Source organism: Oreochromis aureus, linkage group 7, assembly GCF_013358895.1.
Source record: "Oreochromis aureus strain Israel breed Guangdong linkage group 7, ZZ_aureus, whole genome shotgun sequence".
Taxonomy (NCBI): Eukaryota; Metazoa; Chordata; class Actinopteri; order Cichliformes; family Cichlidae; genus Oreochromis; species Oreochromis aureus.
In genome coordinates this window covers 11,883,774-11,908,940 of record NC_052948.1, presented here as the reverse complement: position 1 = coordinate 11,908,940, position 25,167 = coordinate 11,883,774, and the positions used below count along the sequence as shown (strand labels likewise).

General features: G+C 38.8%; 1 protein-coding gene across 3 annotated transcripts; it reads right to left on the bottom strand.

Moving 5' to 3' along the window:
• Nucleotides 1-107: 107 nt before the first annotated feature.
• gnrhr4 (gonadotropin releasing hormone receptor 4) lies at nucleotides 108-15,037 on the bottom strand. Of its 3 annotated transcripts, none has more exons than XM_039614302.1 (4): nucleotides 14,804-15,035; nucleotides 13,762-14,393; nucleotides 3,935-4,139; nucleotides 108-1,905 (listed from the first exon to the last, which is right to left on the bottom strand). In XM_039614302.1, exons 2-4 carry the CDS (start codon nucleotides 14,275-14,277, stop codon nucleotides 1,442-1,444), a joined length of 1,185 nt encoding a protein of 394 aa, XP_039470236.1. In that variant the 5' UTR covers nucleotides 14,278-14,393; nucleotides 14,804-15,035; the 3' UTR covers nucleotides 108-1,441. The 3 variants fall into 3 exon arrangements, 2 of the variants coding, with proteins under 2 accessions (XP_039470236.1, XP_031587114.1); XM_031731254.2 differs by having other exon boundaries at nucleotides 13,762-14,299; XR_005613580.1 differs by having other exon boundaries at nucleotides 1,809-1,905; nucleotides 2,425-4,139; nucleotides 13,762-14,299; nucleotides 14,804-15,037.
• Between the last annotated feature and the right edge of the window lie 10,130 nt (nucleotides 15,038-25,167).

Below are 25,167 nucleotides of genomic sequence, written 5' to 3'. Positions count from 1 at the left end.
AAATTGGTGGGAAATCTCTTACTGTTTCTGAATTAACAAAGAAAAAAAGCAGAAATGTTTATTCAATAAATAAACACATAAATACATTCACATTACAACATCTTGCAGAACAGAAGCAGCACCATGAAAACATTTACTAATGACCACTTTTTTTTGAGGGAGCAAAGGTTTATGTGAGGTCTGATTTACTGATAAATTTTTAATACAAAGCTTCAAAATCCAGATATTTTCTTTAGCCTTTTCTCAGTCACAGAAAGCAACACAGATTACACTAATACTAATGTGAAATATCCAAATGGCTCTCCTCAAAGATGTTTTATAAGCCTTCACTCGAGTTAGATTTTGGTGCAGCACATTAAACACAGAACTGATTTTGGACATGCAGTCAGCATCAACAACATGCTGCATAGGCTCACATTTAATACATAGAGCATTAGTAACATTTAGTTAAAAAGCTGCCCTGTTCAGTTCATGGTTGTCTTTTCTAATTGACATCTAATTAAGGGCAATTAGATGTCCGATAAAAGATGACTAGCAGAGGTGTTAAAAGAAACAAACATTTACTACTCCAGTGTGCTGCCAAAACAGATCTAAACTGTTGGGCCATGGACACAGAACCTTCGGGGAATTTCTTACTGGTTAAATTACAGGGCTCCAGTCTATTCACAGTATATTCTGTTAGTTAGGGTAGGATCCAGGCCTGTCAGAAATGCTGAATTAATTGAACCGATGGTTGGAAGGACAGATGGATGCATGGTTGGATCATTTACTTTCTTTTGGTTCATTGAAATTAGGCCTCCATGAATCAAGCTGGTTTCATCTAGATCAGGATCCTTACAGACCACCAAGTCATTTCCCATTTCCTACTCTTATCTCTACTTCACTTTCTTGCCCAACCATCGTATTTCTAGAGAGACTCTTTTCAGTCCCAGCAGGACTGCAAAGGTTTTGTACAATTATCCTGCTGAGTGTGACCAAGTGTGCTTGGTCCCCAACAATGTCATTCTATTAGCAAGCAGCATCCAAAAATTAGCAGAATTAAAATCTGGTCATTTTGAGTGTCGAGTTTATCAAATGAATTCAGTGCTAATAAATGCTTATCTTTAACCCCACTCTGATTAAGAGTGGCCCTGAAATGTTGAGATTATGGCAAGTTTAAGCTGATGTATCATCGGTTTGTATTGAGTGAGTTCTCTGTGAATCAGTACAAACAGATTGTCTTGCAATCTGTTTGTACTGAGTCACCCTCAGCAAATGTGGCAGTGCTATTTCAGATCATGTAAGAGGCATTCGATGCATTAAGTGTGAGAAACTACAGGATTATTGAACTCAAGGTAAGCTATAATACAACATCAATTATATCGGTGGAACATGAACCGATTTATAACACAAAAAGATTTCATTGAGCAAAACACATTCATTTATGGAATTCTTTAAGCCATCATATCTTGCTGATTGACATGTCTGGGTTTGAGACACGCTTCATGATGTTGCCTTCGCTTACCACCTCTGTGCTTGCACTGTGAACATCTGAGGCAATCTGCCTGCGAGAGGACAGCCGAGTCATTTGTACAAGGCGAGTGTTGTTTTCTAATTCAGTCCGTGCGTTTGAACTTTGACGGCATCTCCTCATACCCTTGTGAAAATGAATGGTAAACAGACCGTAGGTGATGGGATCTAGACAGGCATTGAAAAGGCCAAAAATAAACAGCATATGAGTCAGTGAATGCGAAACTGTCTTTTCCATTTTTTCAGGGAACAACCAATACCACAATCCAAGCAGATAGTACGGGGTCCAGCAGATGATGAATGAAGTCACAATGACAATACTCATTTTAAGAGTTCTCATCCGAGCTTTAGGGATGTTATTGTGGGATCGGCGTAGATGAACATCTCTTGACAGGACTAGAAGAAAAGAAAGCACCATGTCCGTTACTCCATGTGTCTCTGAAAATATACAGTCATGTGAGGAAAAGCCTGTTCACAGCACTCTATGCACCCTTACTGCAATCCATAGGAATAATTCACTTGATTAACTCATTATCAAAAGTGTCGGCACCTCTTTTAAAGCAAAAAAATTGGTAGAAGTTTTGGTCTGGAGCATTTAGGTTTCTGTTCACACAATGCCAAATCTTTCCAGCGGTGGACATCTCATCAAAGTCACCGCAAGGTCGACTGTACAACAGCTCAAGAGCTACATCTAAAGACTCTACAGGTCTCAGTTAGCGTGTTACGTTATGATGAATATGATCCCTTTTGGAAGGACTGCCAAGGGAAAGCCTCTGCTCACTGAGAACAACATGGCAGCACAGCTTAAGTTTGCAATGTGAACAAACCACAAGACTTGGAGCCAAAAATGGAAATGTTTGGCCATGATTCACAGTGCAGAGAAAACAAAACACAATCAGCATAAACACCTCATACCAGCTGTTAGTGGTGGTGGACAGGGGAGGATTTGGGCTGGTTTGCTGGCACAGCATCTGTGGAACCTTGAAAACATTGAGTCAAACATGCAACAGGACTTTGGGACTCAATTACTTATATTCTCAAGGAAATCTGAATAAAAAATCTGTTGGCACATGAAATTACTGTCAAATTTATGAAACGGGCATATTTTGTTCCCACCTCTGTGTGCGTATGTTAGAAGATCAGAATCATTCAGAACCAGCAGCTTTGCGCAATCGCCATAAAACTTACATCTATCTGCATACTGCTCAGTACCTGTTTCCCTATATAATTAAATATTTTAACCTTGAGGTGAAGCAGAAAAATTGGTCAAGATGTTGTAAGAGAGAAGCCTGCACCTCTAAGGCATGAAATGAGTAGGAAGTCTGACTGTAGAAAATTGAATAATAGAGTCTGAGGTGCAAGGAAGAAGCCAGAAGAAGCGTAGTTTTGTGTTTCCATGGAGTGACGAAAATATAAATAAATAAAAAGCAAGACTGAAACTGAAATAACAGGAGTACTCAATTTAATTTCCTCTGAGACATATACTGTGCCTCAAGTAAAAAAATGCTTGGAATTAAAATTGTTATGAAAAATACTAACAGAGTACAAGAAAAAGTAGAAACGGACAAGGTGGAGGACCAGGACCAGTAAGACTTATCTGTCAGCTCCACATGAGAAACTCACTGCAGTGAATAAAAAAATCCTCATTCTCAATAATCCATTTTCGGTACCAAGAAATTATACTGTAAGTGACGACATATGATAATAATAGAAGCTATTTTAAATGACTAATAAGAACATTTAACATAAGGTGATATAAGAGATAATGGAACAAGTTTGAACTCACAGACAGATTAGTGCCACGGCTGCAGTGGTGATGCTGCACAGGTCTGTTGTGGTGATGACAGATCTCCAACATCACCTATGATCATGAGCTTTGGGTACTGACCGAAAGAATGAGGTCATGGATACAAGCGGCGGAAATAAGCTTTTTTCAAAGGGTGGCTGTGCTTTCCCTTAGCGACAGTATGTTATTTTCTTTATATACCTTTTCTTTGTAATTTTGAGCATTTTGTGGCTCAAGGTGGTTTTTAAAAGTTTAAATAACAACCAAAAAAGCATAATAATAATTTTAATTATTATTGTTATTATTAGTAGGCCTATTTAACCATGCTGTCATTTGTTCTTATGCATGGTCGAAGGGACTTCTGAATTTGCTCCTAAAATATGAACAAATTCAGGTATAAAAATAAATTATGGATTTGTGCGTGAAACATTTGTATTCCTCAATCTGAGTGAAATGCTGTGGCGGGACCTTAAGAGAACTTTGTATAAACAAATGCCTACAAAACCTGAATGACCTGAAGCAACATTTCATACGTAAAGAAGAGCGGGCCAAAGTTCCTCCACAGTAATGTGAGAGAAAATCGTACAGATTAAGCGATTGTTTTTTGAAGCCTTTGAAAAACTAAAAATGAACACTCACAGTTATTTCGAGCCATGCGGCTGGATATCTCAATGAGGATTCGTGTGTAGCAGAAGATCATGATGGCCAAAGGCAGAAGGAAGAGGCACACAAACGTGAACATGTTGTAAAGGGTCTCCTGCCAGCGCTGGACAAAACTTCCATGGGTGGTGCACTGGGTGAACTTCTCTGGCACCGTGATGGTCACATTGCGAAATATAAACATCTGGATAAAAAAAGACAAGAAAAGTTCTACTGAGCGACGGCACTGCATCCTCATGATCCATCCTGTAGTCAAGCATGATGTAAAATGGATCATGAATATTTAATGATCAGTTAATCTAATAAGGAAGTGTCAATAGAAAATTGTACTTAGTAGTCAGTATAAGCTTTTAATGATATAAGTTTGCATATGATAGAATACTGCGTGATGACCTCTTTATAAGTCAGACTGTTTTCGTTCACTGTGACCTGTTATCATGCAGGGAAGGAGCAGTACCTGCTAGATCAGAGCTTAATAAGCAGTTTCACTTTGTACCAGGTAGAGGAGCCTCTCCTGGCACACGCACACACGCGCACACACACACACACACACACATATTCGCACATGCTCACGCATCAACATTCCACTGAACAAACGTATTCACTGTTGTATTACTCTTCTTGTGTATAAATAAAGACCAGGGCAGTGGCAGAGTGCGAGTCTCAGAGCCCTCACTCCAAGTGCGAGTGCTCTGTGGCTGCCCTTGCATGCAAGTAAAACTGTGTGTTTCTCCTCTCTGATTCTCAGCTGAAGGAGTGTCTTAGAGTACATCTCTTGACAGGAAGTAAAACTGAACACAGTGATATTTTACAATATGTTTGCATGTTCTCTAGAATAACATTTAAAGGTGTTTTCTGATCAAATGCTTGGGTGTGAAAATGCTTGGTTAATGCCTCGTCTTTCATTATGGGATTAACACTTTGCTGTAATTAGTAAAGGATATTGGTCGTCCTTTAAAACCTTCAACTGTCTGAAAATGCTTTAGAAATTCAAATCTCTGCATGGAGGTGGTCTGGGCATTTGTTTGTTTTTTCAGCGTCTTGCAGCTATTACAGTCTCTGTTATAGTTACTGTAAAAACATCTGAGGGATATTTGTAATACGCACAACTTTTTTTTTTTTTTTGTCTGTTAAAATCATTCTCACACATTTTAAGGCAGTTGGACCTTGTCAATAATTGTTGTCTGAAAATCTGTGAATAAGAGCAACAAGTGTGAGTAGGGGAGACCGGGGATAGTTGTAACATTTTTGACATTTCTGTCTGTAAATTGGAGCTCTTTTAAGGTAGTGGATTCAAAATGTAATGCAAAGTATTTACATGTCTCTGCTATTAAATAGTGCAGCTATTTTCTCTGCAGCACAATTACCCATTGCATGGTATGGTCTCAAACACAAAGAGTGAAATGTTACAATTAACCCCATAGCCTGGGTTAGTTGTAACATATCCTGGGGTGAAATGTAACACAATGAAATAAGGGTACTGACAAAACATTAACATGTAATCTTTTTTATTCAACACATGAATGCACTTAGAGCCATTTATGTAGCTATGTGTGTGTGTAACAGAATGCAGAAATCTAGCTTTTGAACATATTCCAACCCCCCAAAAAAGACAAATAATTGAATTTTCTGCAACTGAATATTTCATTAATTTTGGTTGGTCTTCCTTGAGTTTGGCCTCATTGGCTCAGTGGGCATCGTAACCTACAACTCTTGCACCAACTTTTGAACATAACAATGAAGCTGAAAAAATATAGTTGTGCACCAGCATCGCAATTCCATTACTTTTTATCATGGCTTACCTTGGTGTGGTTTGCAAAGTGCTTCAGAAAGATGAGGAAATCTGTTTCTTGCACCCATCCTGATTTATTTCCACTACCAATACTTCCTACTGGTCCATCTCTGACACAGTGGTCTGCATAACGTATGTGTGGGAACACAAACAGTGGTTGTGTTGCCAATGGCATTAACCGCATATACAAAGGCGACCAGTGAACCTCTCTCTGCTGATGTCGTTGCCCCAACTTGTTTAATATAAGTTAAAGTAATAGTGTGGTAAGTTGTAACATCTGCATTATTGTTACAACTAACCCAGACTGTTGCTGTTACAACTGACCCAGACTCCTATAGCCATGAACTAGCTAACATTACAGCCAACGGCTAAAACATTAGCACTAAAGACCAACACAGAATATATCCCCATAGACATACAAATAACATAATTTAAGTTTGATGAGTTTAACTGCAAAGCAGATAATGCTATTAGAAATTGAAATAAAGTAGAAAAACTTACTTTTTGGCATACAAATTACTTTTTTTCGTGTTAAATTGTCTGTGTTTGACAAAATGTGCTGATTTTTCACATGTGATAGCAAAACTGAATTGGGCATGCACAGGATGAATCACATCATTTGAAACTTAGTCCTGATTGGAGAAATTGGAAGTGTTACAACTGACCCATGTTACAACCATCCCCGGTCTCCCCTACCTGTATAGTATAGTTGTTTATTATATGCCCCACACAAGCAAAGAATCCCTGGTTCAGTTCTGGGAGAAGCCACAAATCTCTTTGGGCATGTGATGTCAAAAGCTGCCAAATCAAACATGTGCAGCTTCCTTTAGTGGTGACCCCCTTATCAATGAGGGAGAAGCTGAAAGTAGCTTAAGGGATTTCCAGACTGGTTAAAAAGATACCATGAAGAGAGTAAAAAATAGGGATTGTCCAATAAGTTTAAGGTTTAAGGTTCCACTTCTGGCCCTTTCTGTTTACGTGTCAAGGTATCCTTAAACAAGGAACAGAATCCCAGATGCTACTGATAGACAGGTCATTACTTTGAATGTATTATTATGTTAACTCATAATTCACAATATAATTGCAGTTCATTTAATACTTCCATACAAAGAGAAATTATGTTTGTTTTCACAACAGAACAGTTTAAAAAAACAACATTAACTTAGCCGTGCATTACTTTAGCAGATATTATTTCTGTTTAAGACTCAGCACCGTATTCATTTCACCATAGTCCTCAATGTCTTGCTCGAATATACCTGATGAAAGTAAAGTACCAGGTAATCGAACATGCTGCTTTCGCTGCTGGGCTGCAATGCAATTACTTGAGGGCTGCTGTGGCTCAGGTGGTAGAGGGTTATCCACTAATGACAGAAGTCAGTGAGATTTTGATGCCCTCGAACCAATCTTTTAGAAAAACATGTTGCTGGAAAACACGCTCCAAATTAGGACTTGTTTTCTGAAAAACAAAAACATTTTTCAGCTTCAGGGTTTAATATTTGTTGTTTGCATTCTGTTTGCATTCTGTTTGGAAAGCTTAGCTCCAAATCCGAACACATAATATGTTGCTGTTTTTACACTAAAAGAAATTAAAAAACAATTGTATGTTTCACAATCTGAATGCTTCTAATTTTCAAATCTGCTTTATTATGTGTTTATGAAGATACACAAATCGACAGTCACAGTGTTTCTAGGGAAAGTCAAACCTCGGGGCTCCAGCATTTATTTTGGATTTGAGTATCTAAGTGTCTGTGTGAAGAGAAAAGAAACAAACAGCAGCAGAATTGCTCCTGGCAATTTTGCTAAAACATAAACTGGAGTTTGTTGGCGGCTCTCACATAAATGAGAAAAGTGTTGTAAATCGGTAAATGCATGCATTTTCTTCCCAGGTATGAATAGACATGTGTGAGCAAGACACTTTTCTTATTAAAAATCGTAGATACCATGAATGAGCCCAATCAACTTTATACACTTTCAAAGAAAAGTGTATAAAGTCATGTTTCTGATGAATGTTTATCAGTGTGGGACCCCAATAAGATTTCCACCTGTACTAGAAGAGCTGACATCTGGCTCCCTTCCACACTTTCACTTCCAGTTTGGCTCTCAAATGCATTACTACGTGGAAGAACCAGCCCACTCTTCACCCAACATTTATACTGGTGAGAGAGCTCCTGACATTTTTCAGAGCAAAAGTGGAGCACGGTATTAATTTTTGAGAGAGAATGCGCTCATAATATAACAGTACGAGGTTGAAAGGCGACGTCATTGCTATTGATGTTTTAAATCGATGTAGACATCTCTTCAACAAATTGGTAAGGGGAGAAATATAATGCCGTTGGCAGAATTTCAGTGGAGCATCCAGTAAAAACGTTTAACCAGCAGTCTCTCTGGTTTTCAAGCTTAAATTGCTGAATGAAGTGCATATAAACCTTATCAGTAATACAGTATGTGCATATAACAAACTGTCCTTTTGTATCACCTCTTGGCAGTAGGGTATATGTACATTAGATTAGTTTACACGCTGACTTTCAGTATGAGGCACGGGGAGATTTGTTAGCGTGACCTTACCCAGCAGAGAAAGTATCATTTTATCACCTCTGGTAACTAAAGATCACACTGCTCTTTTGATATAAAGCTGAAAAAAAAGTGCAGATATGCACCACCTGCATACCGTCTATAAATTTTAGTATAATTCATGCAGCCATAAAGTGTTCTGGGTTTATTCTTGTTCTGATTGTTTTCTGATGAAATCGTGGGAATCGAGTGTGCACGACTGCATTAACATGCAAAACAGTTTGCATGAGCCTGTTCTCTTTTGATCTGTGAAGAGTTCGAAATAATCAAGAGGGGTTTTTTTTCCTGTTTTCTTGGTTTTCAGCAGAAGGTTTTTAGAGGTCGTGGACTTTGGTTACTCAGTGCTGTGCATTATGTGTACAGAGAACAAATTTGAGGAAAAAACTTGAGATATTTAAGTTATTCGCTGAAAAATATTCTGTGTAATAAGTCACTGAAGAAAATACATTGCACTTGCAACATAAATATCTTTGTGTATAACATAAACTCACCAGCCAGTTTGTTAAGGTATACCTTCCTAGTACTGGGTTGGACTGCTCTTTTGCCTTCAGAACTGCCTTAATGCATCATTAAATAAGATGCTGGAAACATTCCTCAGAGATTTTGGTCCATACTGACATGATAGCATCACGCAGTTACTGCAGCTATGTCGATATGAATCTCCCATTTCACCACATTCCAAAGGCACTCTATTAGATTCAGGTCTGGTATCTTTGGCCATTTGAAAACAGTGAACTCATTTTCATGTTCAAGAAAGCAATTTGAAAATATTTGAGCTTCATGACATTGTGTGTTATCCTTCTGGAAATAGCCACTGGAAAATGGGTACACTGTGATCATAAAGGGATGGACATGGTCAGCAAAGAAATCAAGCAGGGCTGAAAGTGTGCCAATAAGAAGAAGATATCCCCCATACTATTACACCACCACCAGGAGTGTAAACTATTGATACAGTACAAGACGAGATGGATCCGTGCTTTCATGCTGTTTACACATGTTGGGGTGGAAACTCATCAGACCAGGCAAAGTTTTTAGAATCTGGTCCATCTAACTATCTAATCGTCAAAATATGTCCTGCCCGCAAGTGTAGATCTCTAACTGGAGCACAACATTTGTAAAACCTTGCCTTTTATGGCCGAAAAAGTCCACCTAAGAAACAGAGAGAGGAATGAAAACGTCTGGTAGTGAAGCGAGGACAAGACAACAGAATATATAGGAATATGGAGAAGAGTGCAGAGGACTGATGCTGGATTGTCCTTTTACAATGCAAGAGAGAGCATTAAAGGGGAGGTTAATAAGAATCTGTGGCCCAAAGGAGCCACAAGATAGCCAGTGATTCACAGCACAGTACCTCTGTCCTTAGAAGGACCACATTTACCTCCTGCGGTACCTGATTTTTAGACTGATTCTTATATAGCGCTTTTCTACTCTCCCGGAGTACTCAAAGCGCTCTATACAACATGCCTCATTCACCCATACTCATACAAGCACTTCTAAACTCGAGTGCAACATTAACTACATTCATACTCCGATGAACGCATCGGAGGGCAATTCGGGGTTAGTATCTTGCCCAAAGATATTTGGCCTGCAGACTGGGGAAGCCAAGGATCGAACCACCAACCTTCCGATCAGTAGCTGATCTGCTCTACCACCTGAGCCACAGCCAGTCTACATGTTCTGTTCTGAGCATTATTAAAGCATTTAATACTGTTCTGAGCAGTATTAAATGGGTTTTTTTTTGCTGTTGTAACTGTAGTTTCCTCCATTGTACGATCCTTGAAGGACACATTTTCCCCTCAGAACTTAAAGTGGTCTTTTTTCTTTTTGAGTAGAAATCTTGTCCTTTTGAAACGGACAACCAAAGAGCATTCATTCATTTGGATACAAAAAAGCACTGAGATGCTCAAAAGAGCTCTTTAGAATTGTCTGTCATTCTGACAGAATATCTTTATTTTTATTTTACCACCTGAGTTTAAACAGTGGCAGAGGAATTTGTAATTTTAGTGGAAAGGATTTATTCTTTGACACAAAAGTTTCAAGTGTGTTACAGCCTTTTAGCATTTTGTTTTATATGAGCTGTTTTAAGAAACTTATATTCAAAGCTCATCAAAAATAGTGTAAAATATCTGCCAAAATAAATAAACCATCAACCTTTAAGTGATGCTGTAGACTGTATTCACTTCTTTTCACTCACTATGTATTTGTGCACCACTCTGCATTTAATCATTGTCAATCTGTGGCTCTCTTCCACAGTGTGTCTCTTGCCCTCCTCTCACCTATGGCAGATGGCTGTCCCTCCATGAGCCTGGTTCTGCCAGAGCTTTCTTCCTGTTAAAAGGGAGTTTTTCCTTCCCACTGTTGTCAAGTGCTTGCTCATAGGAGATTGTCTGGTTGTTGGGGTTTTCTCTGTATTATTTTAGGGTCTTTACCTTATAATATAAAGCATCTTAATGCGACTGTTGTTGTAATTTGGTACTGTATATTTAAAAAAAAACTTCAATTCATTAAGTTAAAGTGGCCAAGCGCCTGATAAGGTATGACTTTTGAGTAAGAACTCTTTAACCACCATTGAGTAGACATGGATGGGGAAAGTATCCATAGGGAGAAAACAAAGTGTTTTGTAAAAGGCTGTAAATATGATGCTCTAGATTTATGGAGACAGCTTCAAGTGGCCATTCAATTAACTGCAGTTTTTGGCATTTCCACACTTGCTTAATTTTTAAACCCTGGAGGTGACAGCTTAGCACTGATGGAGCAGATTCACAATCATGCAATGCTGAGACTGTCAGACAGAAACCCGAGCTGACAGTGGTCCTAATAGCTGCTGCTGAACTGACTCTGAAGTCATACTCGCCCAAATTATTTACATGGGGTTTCAAATCTGTGCGTAATAGCTCACTTTTAATTACTGTTTCAATTAAGATTAATAGATAGAAAAAAACAGTAAATAAAAGAAGAAACACAACACAAAAAGGGAAAGAAATATGACAAACAGGGAAGCGCAGAAACAACATTAAACAGTTACTTTTCTTTTTAATGAGGGGGACTCGCTGGGACATCCGATTAAATCCTTTTATGCTGCATTGCGTTTTTTCATAATTTTAGGAAAATCAGGAAACACATGCTGATTTGATTCCCAAACTCATGAAATATTCCTCAAAGACATATATAAGTCTAAAATTAGTCTCCAGGGCACAGTAATGATCAAAGCTAAAATGTGAGCTGATAACACTGTAATAAACGTAATATTTTACATATACGACTTGCAAATAATCTTCCTGCAGTATATCATGTGTTACATTGTGTCAAACTCCCCACCTAAAGATGTGTTTCTTATGCATATTCCTGCTTTATAAAATTACACCTGTGTAAATGGTAAATGGCCTGTATTTATATAGCGCTTTTATGGTCCCTAAGGACCCCAAAGCGCTTTACATATCCAGTCATTCACCCATTCACGCACACATTCACACACTGGTGATGGCAAGCTACGTTGTAGCCACAGCCACCCTGGGGCGCACTGACACTGTAACATTAAAGATAAATACCTGAAAATCAGCCCCATCAGACATTATTGAAAGTGGCCAATGACCACAGGGGTATGTGAAAAGGGGAAAACCTCAGTCCATCCATGCACCCATCCTTTTATATAACCACTTATTCAGCAGTTGTGGGTGGCTGTAGTCTGTGCCAGCAGGGCAAAAAGCATGGTACACCCTGGACAGGCTGTCAGCAAACAATCCTGTGTGGCCGGTGAATTTCTTAATCTGGCTTTTGCTCCTATAGCCACAGACTGTATAAAAGAAGGCTGTAGTGACTATTTGATTTGGTCATTTGGTCAGTAAGATCCCAATTTGAAGCTTCAAACTGAGTGTTTTCAATATCACCATCTTGGTGTTTTGATATCAGATGTGAAGAGCGAGAATCCTCTTTCCTGACACTTAGAATCTCGATAATTTACAAATGTACAAAAATGACTTTATTCTTTATTCAGTATGACCTGCAGCTGCAGCTGACACCATAAAATCATCAGAAAAGTGTTTACTGAGGTCACAGAGTGAAGGAGCATGGGGCCATTCTCCCTCAGACCTCTATACAACTGGAAGACCTTTTGGGGGCCTTGAGAAAGAATGCAAGCTTCAGGCACTTCCACAGTGGCGTCACTTTTCAGGCCCAAAGCTCCATCCACTTTTGACCTGATGCTGCTTGAGCATCAGGTCAAAAGTAGAGTAGAGAAGCACAGCCAGTCCAATACCACCCTGTCTAAGCTCACTCTCCAAATTAAGTGAAGTCTAAAAAGTCTGTTAAATGGAACTTTGTCTCTCTGTGTCAAAGTACCCTTGGGCAAGACACTGAACTTCAAGTAGCTCCCATGTGTGAGCACCTCTGCCACACTGGTTTGTGACAAGCACACTGAAAAGAGTGCAAAAGGCTGAAAGTGTGCAAATTGCATACCATTCAGTCACATGAACACTGTGTATAATAAGTTATGTTGTGACTTCTTAAGTTCCTGCAGGCAACCTGATGAAGGTCCCTGGCCTCCTTTGTTATGCGCTAACTGAAGGGTAACAGAATAAGGCCGGGGGAACCTTCATTAGTCTTACAAAGATATAAATCTGCCCTGCTGGACAGCTTCAAAAATGTGAGCTTTTTTTTCACATATTAAAACATCATAAAATATTTTAAGTTTGTTTAGTTTTTCCAAATGATAAAGACCTCCACCATAGCCATTGACACTACACCAAAGTAATTAACTAAGAGATAAACAATTAAGATATAATTTCTTTCTAAAAAAAAAAAAGAAGAAGAAGAAGAAGAAAAAAAAAAGAAAAAAGGACAATTTCTGCCAATTAACAAAAAAAAAATTATGTTTTAAAATTAGAGGTCAGTCTGGCCAATGAGCTTCTAGAGCTTTTTCCACATAGAAAAACTGAGATTTATTATTAAAATTATTTTTCTTATACTAAGATATGTGAGAGATTAAATGTGGAATTAAACCATTTTACACTGACAGAAAGGGAGTTTCACTGGTCTGGCCAACTTAAGATCAAAGTGAACTGTATCTGGCCAGGGACATCAAACTCCACCTATTATGATGGCTCCCCCACATCAGATGAAAGCCAAAGTCTGAAACTCAAAGATTGCATTTGACTGATGACCTAAACTGGAAACTGAAAGAATAAAATCCAAATCTAAAACATTAAAACATTATATCTATTTCTTAATTATTTATTTAGTTTTGTTCAAAGAGATTGAAGAAATCAATCAAAATCATATTTAAATTCAAAAGTGTTTTCATGTGCTTATATTTAGTTTACCCACGTCGTATTTTCAAAATTTACGATCAAAACTTGAATTTTGGGTTACCAATTTAAAAAATAATTCATTTTTTTCCTCATTAAATTGCAAACCCACAGGGTAGCAACACCATGTCCTCTTTTACCTGAGGGAGTGAAAGGATGACACTCATGGTCCAGGCCACAGCCAACATGACTTTGCTCTTCCTTTTGGCCTCACTGATTCCCAGCGGATTGAGGATGGCGGACTGTCTGTCCAAACTAATGACCACTGTCACAAAAGCGCAGGAGTACATCGCCACCAGCTTCATGAACATCAGCAGCCTGCAGGCGACGTCTCCCGCCTGCCACTGCACCGTGATGTTCCACACCGCGTCCACCGGCATCACGATGAAAGTCACCAGCAGGTCGGCCACCGTGAGGTTCATGATGAGGATCCGGACGTGTGACTTGCGCCTGCCGCCGCTGCTGGCAGCCCACAGCACGGCCAGGTTGCATACCGCCGACACCGCGCACAGAGCGAAGGTGATGATAACTCTGACTTTGGCTGCTGTGGAGAAAGTGGGAAGCTCGAGCGCGTCTCCATCTGCGCTCTTATTGCACGCTAAGGTGGGTCCCTGACAGCTGCCATTCACCGTTTGATCCGCCAGCTGGTGGAACATAGTCTGATGGAAATCGGAGTGACTGGACCCAAAAACAAAAACAAGATTAAAAGAGAAAAAAAGAAAAGCTAGAATGTGTATCTCTTCTCCTACATTTCCAGCGCGGACCTGCAACTCTGAAAGGGGAAAAAACAAATCTACATTCAACCTGATAATAAACGCAAAAGGTGTTGTGCCTTATGCATATGTGGCATTTTCTACCATATCACAGAAGAACTGCCGAAATGCCCAGTTTTAATTACATTCCCGAATGGCCTGTTGTTATTAATTAACTAATAAATTTTAAAAAATGGAAAAAAAAAATACACACAAAAATGCAGAGGATATAGAAGAACACACAAAATAATTCAAAAACAGGTAAAGAAAATGCAAAAAACGACTGAGATGGAAACATTTCCTAAACTTCTAGTCTCATCCTTTAATTTCTCGCTCTTACATACCTTCCCATCCTCCTGACGTTATTCCAAACATAAAGAAAGTCAGGGGGAAAAAAACACAATTTACGACGCAGAAACAAGCAACTTACCTGCAATTAGGAGCCGCTACCAGTGAGCGCTAACAGAGAGCGTGTTACTGCAGTCACTGCAGCTGTTGCTTCAGACCGCTTCATTCGTCCGCTGTGCAAAATGACAACCAACGCCGTCACTCGGGTTAACCATTCACGAACCGGCGCCGCTTCTTTTCGCAAAGAACCCTAATGTTAGATCTGGAGGAAGACAGACGAATTACTCTGCAAGCTGTGAGGGGGAAGGGGGGATGCTGCTGAGGAGAGTCAGCCTCCTTTCACTGGAGAAACTTCATCACAAAATGGATTTGATGTTTGCTTGGAGCTGCTAGAAGCACAGAGACTCTTTTTTGTCTCATTTTACTTCCCATCAAACTGAGACCATAACAAATACCTTTACTGGTGGTTGAATTCAGTGAAATTTTAAAACTCTTTCATGTTTGAAGTTTGACGTTTTCTTTGTTGCTGCTAAATTGGGGGGAAAGGCCGTTTTGTTACATTAAAAAAAGGCAAACATCCACATTTAAATACTGATGGAAGATAGAACTTGGTACTTTCTGATTATTGTAAATTACATTTCAGCTCATCACTACATTATTTTCAAGTGTCAGCATCAAATGTAAGAAATTACATATTTGCAGCCATAACCGTGACCCTGCTGCTTGGGCCGGGCCTCCTGTGTGTGTTTTTCTTCTTCTGTCTGTCTGTGTTGTCTTGCAGGCGTCCTCTGGCTGGAATTTATCATTGCAACTGACAGCACTAGATCAGTCTTCCAGGAGCATTTACTAAGACCTGCCCTCTCTGCCGTTGTAGTCCCTGCACTATCTATCTATCTATCTATCTATCTATCTATCTATCTATCTATCTATCTATCTATCTATCTATCTATCTATCTATCTATCTATCTATCTATCTATCTATCTATCTATCTATCTATCCATTTTTAAATTCTGTCTCAAATTCTTGTTAATAATGCATTTTCTGTGTTAATGATGCACATATCACAATGTTAGGACAGCTCATCTGTTATTGACAGGAGTTTTGCACCCTTACAGTTCTCACTGTGGCTTCAGGGAGGACAAAAACTGATGTGTGGTTTTGGCTCTCTGTTTATACACTGACCTTTTAACTACAAATTAATCAAAATCTGGGAATAAATTGATTAAAATGTGGGAACAAAGTAATCAAAATGTGGAAATGAAGTGTACTCAGTCTAGTAAAAGGTGGCCTTGGATGATATTTATGGAGGATAAGGAGATCTTTTTGACAAAGTGTTGGCAGTGAAGTTTAATAGATAATGTTTTGCCCTACCAAAAAATAAATAAATAAATCAGATGATAATTATGATTTTAAAAAGGGCATTGTCTACTGTGTAAATTAAGGTCAAATGTGGAATTACAAAAACAGCCGCTTGTGTTCTTCATACTAATATACTGCAGGGTGTTGCTTTAGGGTTTACACTTGAGCTCAGATCCAGAGTCCCTTCATAATAAAGGTCAAGGTGTGCTCCTTTTATGATGCGTCTTGTAAGTAGGTCAATCATCAAAAGCTACCAGAGCAGCCAGAGACGGTGTATTTACTCTAATATAATTAGTAAATACAAAGTAATTGGTGATAATGTCATTTTGTATCAAAATTCTACAGCATTTATTTTACTGAAATAAAAACCACAATGATTTATCGTCCCTAAACTGTGATACTCATTTATGTTAATTAAATTATTGCCTGAATAATTCACATCTCAAGATAAAGACATGGAAGTGTCAGCTATAGAAACAAAGGCCAACTCGATGGTAGAAAGGCTAATGGGCTTTGATTTAAGTCGCCACACTGTTACCTACTTATTTAGCAAATTATCCACCGTGATGTGACAACTCACGGGGTAATCACAGTCTGGCTGGAATGAATGGTCACTTCTCTCTGTGGGTTTAGTGTTTTTTGTCGGTGAATTAACCCTTCCCTCAAAAACGCAGATCCATTTAGCCTCCTGCCTACAAACACTGAGGGGAGAGAGATAGACTGAGGAGTGGAGGTGTGAAGGACATTACCCATAATTTCATGCATTTTTCATTTTTCGTTCTCAATGAGCCACTTCTTCCCCTCACGGATCATCTTACCCAAAGGCTTTGGGACACATAATCAGCTGTATTTCAACATCACCCTTACAGTGGTGCAAGCAAATGCAGTCATTCATTTCAGGGTATTAATTTCTGTTCATCCAGCCACATATGGAGACACCACACTAGCCTTGATTCAGGAATCCACATCTCATTTCATCATCTTTTACAGAGAAATACGAGCAGCACTTTATTGAAACACGAAACATGTAAATACAGTAAATGAGTCAAAAACAGAATTTGAATAATTGGAACAAGCTTGAAATTCAATCTTTGTCTACAGGAATTATTCTTCAGATTGGTTGAAGGACACTGAGAGCTCTTCTTTGGATATTAGCTGCCTTTTGTTATGTTTTCTGTCAAGATGATCCCACATGGCTTCAAAAATGTTGAGGTCCAGGTTCTTCAGATTCATTACTTTGTAAGACAGGTTCAGACTGCACAGACCAGAAAGCAGGAGGTAAATGTGCCATGAGGCAGTGTTTCCACTCCTTTGTAGAAGTGCCTCTGACCTTTTTAATATCAGAAAACAATTAACCTGTCACTTTAGGAGCACATTAAAGATTTACTAGCCAACACCACTCTTTAACCACATTTGGTCCTCAGGGAAACTGTAACAAGTCTATCAGGTCCCACCAACTAATTTTTAACATTATTTGACTGTTCCCTCACACAAAGGCATGAAAGTAATTGGAAACAGGGACATGAAGAATGAGAAGAAGATGTAGCTGCAGGTGATCCAGCTGAAAGAGACACCTTTTTTTACAAAACAAACAAAGAAAAAAAATACAATAGCTTAAAGTACAAACTTTTCAGATGGCCTGTATTACACAGCTGGGCATATAAATCATCAGATAATTCTGTTAAAAAGGGACTAGCACCACAGACAAGGCTGATAAGTCTGGTTTGGTTGATTCTGGAGGTGACTGGATTAACCAAATCAGTCAAGGCTGTATGTAAAGCTTAACTAATTCAGTACAGTTGTGAAAAGTAAAGTTAGCTATAGAGACCAAAGCCATTGTTTCCACCAGGCTGTAAAGTGGTGGTTGAATTTTTCAGCACCAGAGGTTGTGGCTCATGCAGTGTGCTTAACTGTAGTCTCTGGGGGAGCATTGTCACAGCAGCCAGCACCAAAACTGATCAAGAGGTTCAAAGCTTTGAAGTCACAGTGGACAGGACACTCATCCAACTGCTATCCACTGGGGATGATCCTGAGCACTCTCTCCATCACCTACATGACAAGCCGTGAGGGACTTCCTCTGACAGACAAGCCAAGTTGTCACAAGGACATAGCCAGGAAATCCTGTCTGCTGTAAAGCTATCACCCTTTATAACATTTCTATTTCTGTATGTTTCTATTTCCCAGAATATTTGATTGTTTAATTTATTTATTTGGTTTTCCACTGTCCACTGTCTGGGTAGATTGTCTTCAGAGCAGCACCTGTTTAACAACAAAATATTTTTTATTTAAACAAAATTTTAAAAAACCCCCCAAAAACACTCAACCAATAAAAGCATCAGGATAAGCATCAGTAAAATACCACCTGGGGAAAAAATGTTTTTTTCCGACTTTCAATAACATTTAGCTTTTGTTCTACAGTATAGATTGTGAAAGACAGAGTCTGGATCCCTATTTTTAAATATTTCCTGACTTACTAAATATTTGAAGCGCAGAGCCTCAAATAATTAGATGATCTAGAGGGTGAAACTCGAGTTTGTGTCATCAGAACAGTGCGATTATGATTTCATCATGTTTGTAGATGCTTTCCTTACCCTATTCGAAATGTGTGATCTCCTCTCTCCTCCTTCATTCCACCAGATTTCGGATATGATGGAGGTCAGATGTCTTGTCCTCAGGGGGTTTCATGTCATTCTCAGCGATGATCCATCTGCCTTCTCCAAAGCCTGCTTTATGAGGAACTTTGATTTTTCTTTACCTCCTCTCATCCCCATTTCCCTAGTTCCAGCTGTTTACTACCTCTCCACTTTTCCCTCTCGCCACCTCCCCTCCTCACTCTCTACCATGCATAGTATTTTAAAGTTTACTAATGATAATAGTTAACTTTTTATTGTTATTATATGTCACTGACTATCCTGAGTGATTTTCTGTAGCATTCACTGCCCTGGGCAGTAGGTGGACACTGGACAGGGCAGACACATCAGCTGTGTATATATAGAGTCTGTTTGTAGCGCTGTGTTGCCATGTTGATGTGATCATGCTGTGTTTCTTTTTTCAGGACACTGATGATGAGGAAGGTTTGTAGAATGATGTGCCAGTGGGGATCCTCTGCCATGAACATGAAAACGTGCAGTCCCTTTACCAGAATGCATCCTCAGTGGGAATCATCTTGGAGGGCATGATTGTGATGGATGTTGAGAACCTGCCCCAGGCCATGTACATTGTCTTCGGACTTACCTATTGTGGCGGAGGTGTGGTCCCTGGCTCAGCTGCAAGGGAGGTGTGGTGCAGTGAGCTCAACGGGGCGGTGCCGGGGAGGCAGGTGAGAGCACAGCTGGTGGCGTCTTACTAATGACAGCTTCTTTTCCCCTTGTTTAGTGAGGAAGGAGATGGGAACGGGTGCCTGGAGAAGCTGAGTGCAGCGCTGACCTGACTGTGCATTATAAAAGCTAAACAATAAAAGGTGACCAACAAGACAGTGTGTGCGAAGTGCATTCCACACCTATCCACTGCATCTCAACAACCCAAAGTACATGAAGAACACTTGTAAATTTTTCAACAAGTACTTCTGAACTTAGGTAAGACAGATCTAAAACCCAAACTACAAACACTCAGGAATCAGCAGAGATGTGGAGGGCAAGTATGGGCTCTCCATATAGTATTTTGTTTGTTCTTTTGTTCACCCTCCAGTTCTCTACTTGTATTCTTAACTTTTTTGTTGTTCCATGGACAAATGTGTTATTGTAAATGTTAAGATACCAGTATTCAGCAGCGCTGGGTTTTATAATGTGATTTTATCCACCTAATTTCAACAGACACAGTTCAATATTCTAAAGAAAACATTTTTGTTACTTTCATTGCTGAAACAAAGATATGTTCAATAAAAATTGTTGTATTTCTATGTCCTGGCTCTATTGATTAAAAGATATATATTTTGATTTTTAAGAAAGATAAAAGTTAAGTTTGGTCAGTTAGAATATACAGTTTAGTTCAATTGGTAATGGAGTAATGCTGGGTTAAATAAATGTGTGGTGAATGATTGTTTAAACAAAGTATCTTCAGTTACTGTAACTGTCACGGTCCTGGGTCGGTGCCCCGGTGTTTTGAGTTTTGTACTTTTGTTTTCTTTGGATGGTTGTGTTTTGAGTTTCTGGTTTCCTGTTCTGTTTCTGTGCCCCTCCCTGTGTTCCACGTCTCAGTGTCTAGTTTGCGTCCTGATGGCTGTTATGCTTCCTGTTTTATTTTGATATCTCTGTCCTGTCCGCAGTGTGTCTAGTTTTGCTTTTCCCTCATCTCATTTTGTCTGATTAGTCCCAGCTGTGTTTCCACCTGTTCCCTAGTTCCTCGTGTTCCGTCCTTTGTATTTTAGTTCTCAGTGTTTCCTGCTTGTTGTCGTTGTTAATGCTCACACCCTCATTCTGTACTGTGTGTTTTTGTCTGCCAGCCTGCCTGTTTAGTTTATGGTATTTTCAGTTTAGTTATGGTATTCAGCAATAAAGCTGCTTCCAGTCTAATTTTTGTCTCCGAGAGTCTGCACTTTGGGTCCTATCTTGCCTGCACAAAGCCCACACATGACAGTAACTCTGTTGTTAGTGCATTCAACTTATATCTTCCATTAGCAGGTCAAGTAAATTGAACGTAGTCCACTGCACTTGTTCAACTAATGCTTCATTACTTAAAAAATTTAAGGCAACGAGTTAGCTTGATTTTTTTTTTTTTTTTTAAAGTAAATTCAACTTATCCGGACTTACAGTGTAGTTTTCCAATCCATTTATCTTTGAAAAACTGGAGTCAATTAAATACATAATTCAGAAATTTCATCTGAGAGTCTCGAAATAGATGGAGTCTATGTACATTTTATTTAAACATCACACAGATTTCTTGAGAAGAGAGCAAAGATGTTATACAACAGAAAGAAAAAAAAGCAAAGTGACAGAACAATAATCCAAGAGGATAAAACAAAAAAAACTATGTAATGAAACACAATATAAGATTCAACCGATCACTTTCTTTTACTTGTATAGCTTATATCTAAAAAGCATAATTAAAAATTATTAGGACATTGATTATTGATGTTCTGTCAAATGTATCTAGGGGCAAATGGAAATCCTTTGTATTTCTACCATATTTTGTTTTTACTTTTTATTTAGAATAGAATAGAATAATCCTTTAATTGTCCCACAAGGGGAAATTTGGTTGTAACAGCAGCCAGAAAGACACATATACAAACAAACAGGACACAGCACACACGACACAGAACAGAAACATACACAATTTTTTTCTTACATGTTTACATCAAGGACAATTATTTGTATGGATCTGGAATTTTTGATTGCAGACAAATAATTCATGTAGACCTTTTAAAAGCCTGGAGACATTTTCACATCTAAAGAAATCCATCAAATGTGAAATAACATCAAAATCAACCGGAAGAACACAAAAATTATACCCCATTAGACACCTTATTACAGCTTCTACCAAGAGCAATGCCTAACGTGCTAGTAGGCGGTAGGTGAAGTGTCTTGCCCAAGGACACAACGACCAAGACAGACAGAGCTGGGGATCGAACCGGCAACCTTGCAGTTACAAGATGAGCTTCCCAACCCCCTGAATCACGATCACCCCAAAACGTAAGATAGGACAGAAATCTCGACGATAACAAGATCTTTGGAGTCTTTGGAGTCTGAATTGCTTCTGCTGTTCTGCTTGAATCCAATAACAGCTATGTGGTTATGCAATTAATGGATAAGCTGCTTTTTTTAACTGTTCAGTCGAGCAAAACAAAATTAATGCACTGAAATTCATAAACATGCATATGAACCACCACAGTTTTTGCAATATGCAAACCCTTTTATTCATTTGCATATTACTCAGGTTTAGTCATCCCTACTATAATTTCTTGAGGGTTTAATGATTCCTATGCATGTTCATGTAACATCAAAGAGTAAAAGAAGAGCCGTGCAGCTGTTTGGCAGGCCATATTTCAGTTTATAGAGTAAAGTTATTATTGGTCTACATGAAAGACAATACATGTCACACTTTTCAGTAACAAAAACAACCAAGACGTTCCACGTTTCCCTGAAAGTACAACCGGAAGCAACATTTTCAGTGGGAGAAATATTTCATCACTCACCCAAGTGACTTCTTCTGTCACAGTGGACTGCAGGTTTCCCCAGTCTTATAAACCATTTCAAACAGCAATTAAAAGTAGGAATATTGCAAAACATTGATCAGTTTCATATACATTAATCAACAGCCATGAGGGCAAGGTTGGCCTTTCCCCGCAATGACTCTGATTGGCCTTGTTACATTGTAACAGAAGCATAATTCAGGCATTATGTCCCCCCCTTGGTTTAAAAGGTCGTTTCCATTCTGGGGTTTCCTTACCTGGATCATTGACTATTTATCAGTTTGTGTTTTTCTCATAGTCTAGTGTCAGAACACTTGCTCTGGTGTTAAGATAAAAATGAAGTTAAAATGATTGTGTGTTTCTTATGAATTTAGAAGCAGCTTTTGTAAAAGCACTGTTTAGCAACAATTACTTCTAAGACTAGTTTGTCAGCAATCGCTTTAAACCATTTAAATGCAAACAAAGAGAATAGTTGGTCAATCCTAAATGTTGCCTCTTCTACTGAATTTGTGCCTTGAACATCTCTAATCATCTGATCTTGTTTGGCATCTGAGTGATATAGCATCGATCTCTTGAGAGTGCTGTTTATCCACACTTCACATCTTGAAGCAGCAAAAGTGGTCATCAGTGATAGGATGCTATATCGAGTGAGGGTTTTTTTTCTTTTTCAGCTCTACATATTCATGGATAGAGAAAGCTTGTTTTCATTTCTCAGAATGCATTCAGTGCTCTAGTACAACTTAATCTGGACTAATTCCTGTTTGTTCAGGCACAGTATTCATGCACTGCATCAGTTTAATTAAGCATCATTTCTTCTTCCTAGAATAGATTCCTTTTCTTCTAATTTGCCAGTTGTGTTAGCGAGATCCTTTTGCTGTGTTGATTACATTTAGTGGGAACACTTTTTTTTTTTTCAGGAAAGTAAGCTTTAACAGTTTCTGTGATGTCACTATGATATCGACCTGGAAGAAAAAAAAGAGTAAATGCTCAAAAAATGTGAAAATCCAGAACAAATCCAGAAAAGTACATACAGTTTGGTGATGAAGTAAGTGGAAGGCAAAAGGGAAACTGGCATGTCTGTTATTTGCAGTTATTCACTGAGTTTTAGGGTGATCACAGGGGAAGTTCTTAGACCTTTGGTTGCTCATAAGGGGGAGAATTCAAAGAAATGATTGCAATGATTTCTCAGAAAAGACGTATGTGAAAATCCAATTCTTCAACACTGTAACTGCTCTTTTGTCCAATTCTTTTCTTGAAACCAAAATGTCGTATTTCCACTGAATAAGGTTGAACACCTACACCTAGCACAAGATTAAACCCTGGAAAGTTTTTAGACCTTTGGTTTTTCATAAGCAGAATTCATCAAAGGGAGAATTTTTAAAAAATGACTGCAACAATTTAGCACAACAGAGGACCCTCAGTGAAAGTTCTATTCAATCACATTGTCACGGCGGGGTACGCCCATGTGTTGTGAACAGGAGCCAAAAGCAGATGCATAGAGAGGAGTTGCGGGTTGAACAAAAAGCGAGCCTTTATTTGACTGAAGGCAACAAAGAACATGAAAACTATGAAACACTAAGAACAACTATGAACTATGAGAAAACTATGGACACTGTGTAAACTAAGGCTACTATGAAACACAGTGAGAACTATGAGAAAAACCAATGAAGCCTGTGGTGAGGATAACAGACGACCTGACAACGAGTGAACAGAAACACACAGACTTAATGCACACAAGGGTGATTCGGGGAAGTGAAAACACATGAGGAAACAGCTGATACACATGAACCTAATGATGCTACTGGGAAGTGAAACTAAATACAATGACAAAGGCACAGTAGACTCCTCCAAAATAAAACAGGAAACATGAGGCATACAAATGGCAACAGAAGCCTGACAGACAAAAATTACAAACAAAAGAGAATCAAAGATGCCAAATAACTCAAAACCGCTGGGTCAGAGACTCGGACTGTGACACAAAATCAGCAGCTCTTCTGTCTGGACTTTATTTTTATGTATTTATTTATTTGTTTGTTTGTTTTGGGTAACCAAAAAGTTGTATTTAAACTGTATGAGTATGAACACCTAATGCAAGATTAAAGACTGGGTAGGAAGGTGGAAATGAGGAACTTTAAATTAAATTTTCAATTAAACTAAGTCAGAGGTCTGGTTCCCTGACTGGGAACACTCCCACAACACCTTAATTTATTGTCTGTTTTACCATGAAAGTTCATCACTTGGCTGTCTTCAATGTAAAATTAAAAGCTTAACAGTACACTTCACGGTCTCAGTGGGTCAGCTGTAGTGCAGTTTGACCAGAGGTGTACATGACCGACTAATAAAACATTGAGGCTCATGCTGAGCTCAGTTGGGAGAAGGTTAAATGAAGATCTAAAGGTCCCTGATACTAGCTTATGCTGAAAGTAAGTTGGTACCTGCTTGTACGTTATTTAGTGATACACAAACAAAATTCCCCCCAAGACAGAGCAAACCTATATGTTTTCGTCTTGGGCAGACAGATCAGATCATCCCTGTGGTTAAAAACATTCTTAATCAGGCATAAAAACTCTTTTTGGGCTCACCTGCTGAGTCCTCACCAGAATAAATGTGCTGACTATCCCCAGTATCCATTTTTATTTTTCAAAAAACAGCATTGTTCTGATCCTCAAGTTTCCCCTGGCAGGTTTACTAACCTCACTATTTTTTCCAACCCTTTTCCAGTGCACACGAAAAACAACACTATCATCAGTGGAAGATAATCACAGCTCGACCTCTTGCACCGTTGACTGTGGAAACTCAAACTTAATAAACTAAATAAAGGCTTCTTGTCTTGCTAACTAGCTATGAAATAATTACTTTTTACTCATCACTGGTTGTGGTGTTGAGATGGAAGGTTCATAACATCATCAGCACTCATTTGCCAGAAATCCAAGAGAACTAAGATCCCTTTTGTAACAGA

Coding starts and splice junctions, on each gene's coding strand:
- gnrhr4 (XM_039614302.1), bottom strand. CDS start 14,277: ATGTTCCACCAGCTGGCGGATCAAACGGTGAATGGCAGCTGTCAGGGA. Junction 4,140..13,761: donor TCATCCTTTCACTCCCTCAG/GTAAAAGAGGAC, acceptor TTTTTTATCCAG/ATGTTTATATTTCGCAATGT. Junction 1,906..3,934: donor CCGCATGGCTCGAAATAACT/GTGAGTGTTCAT, acceptor CTTTTCTTCTAG/TCCTGTCAAGAGATGTTCAT.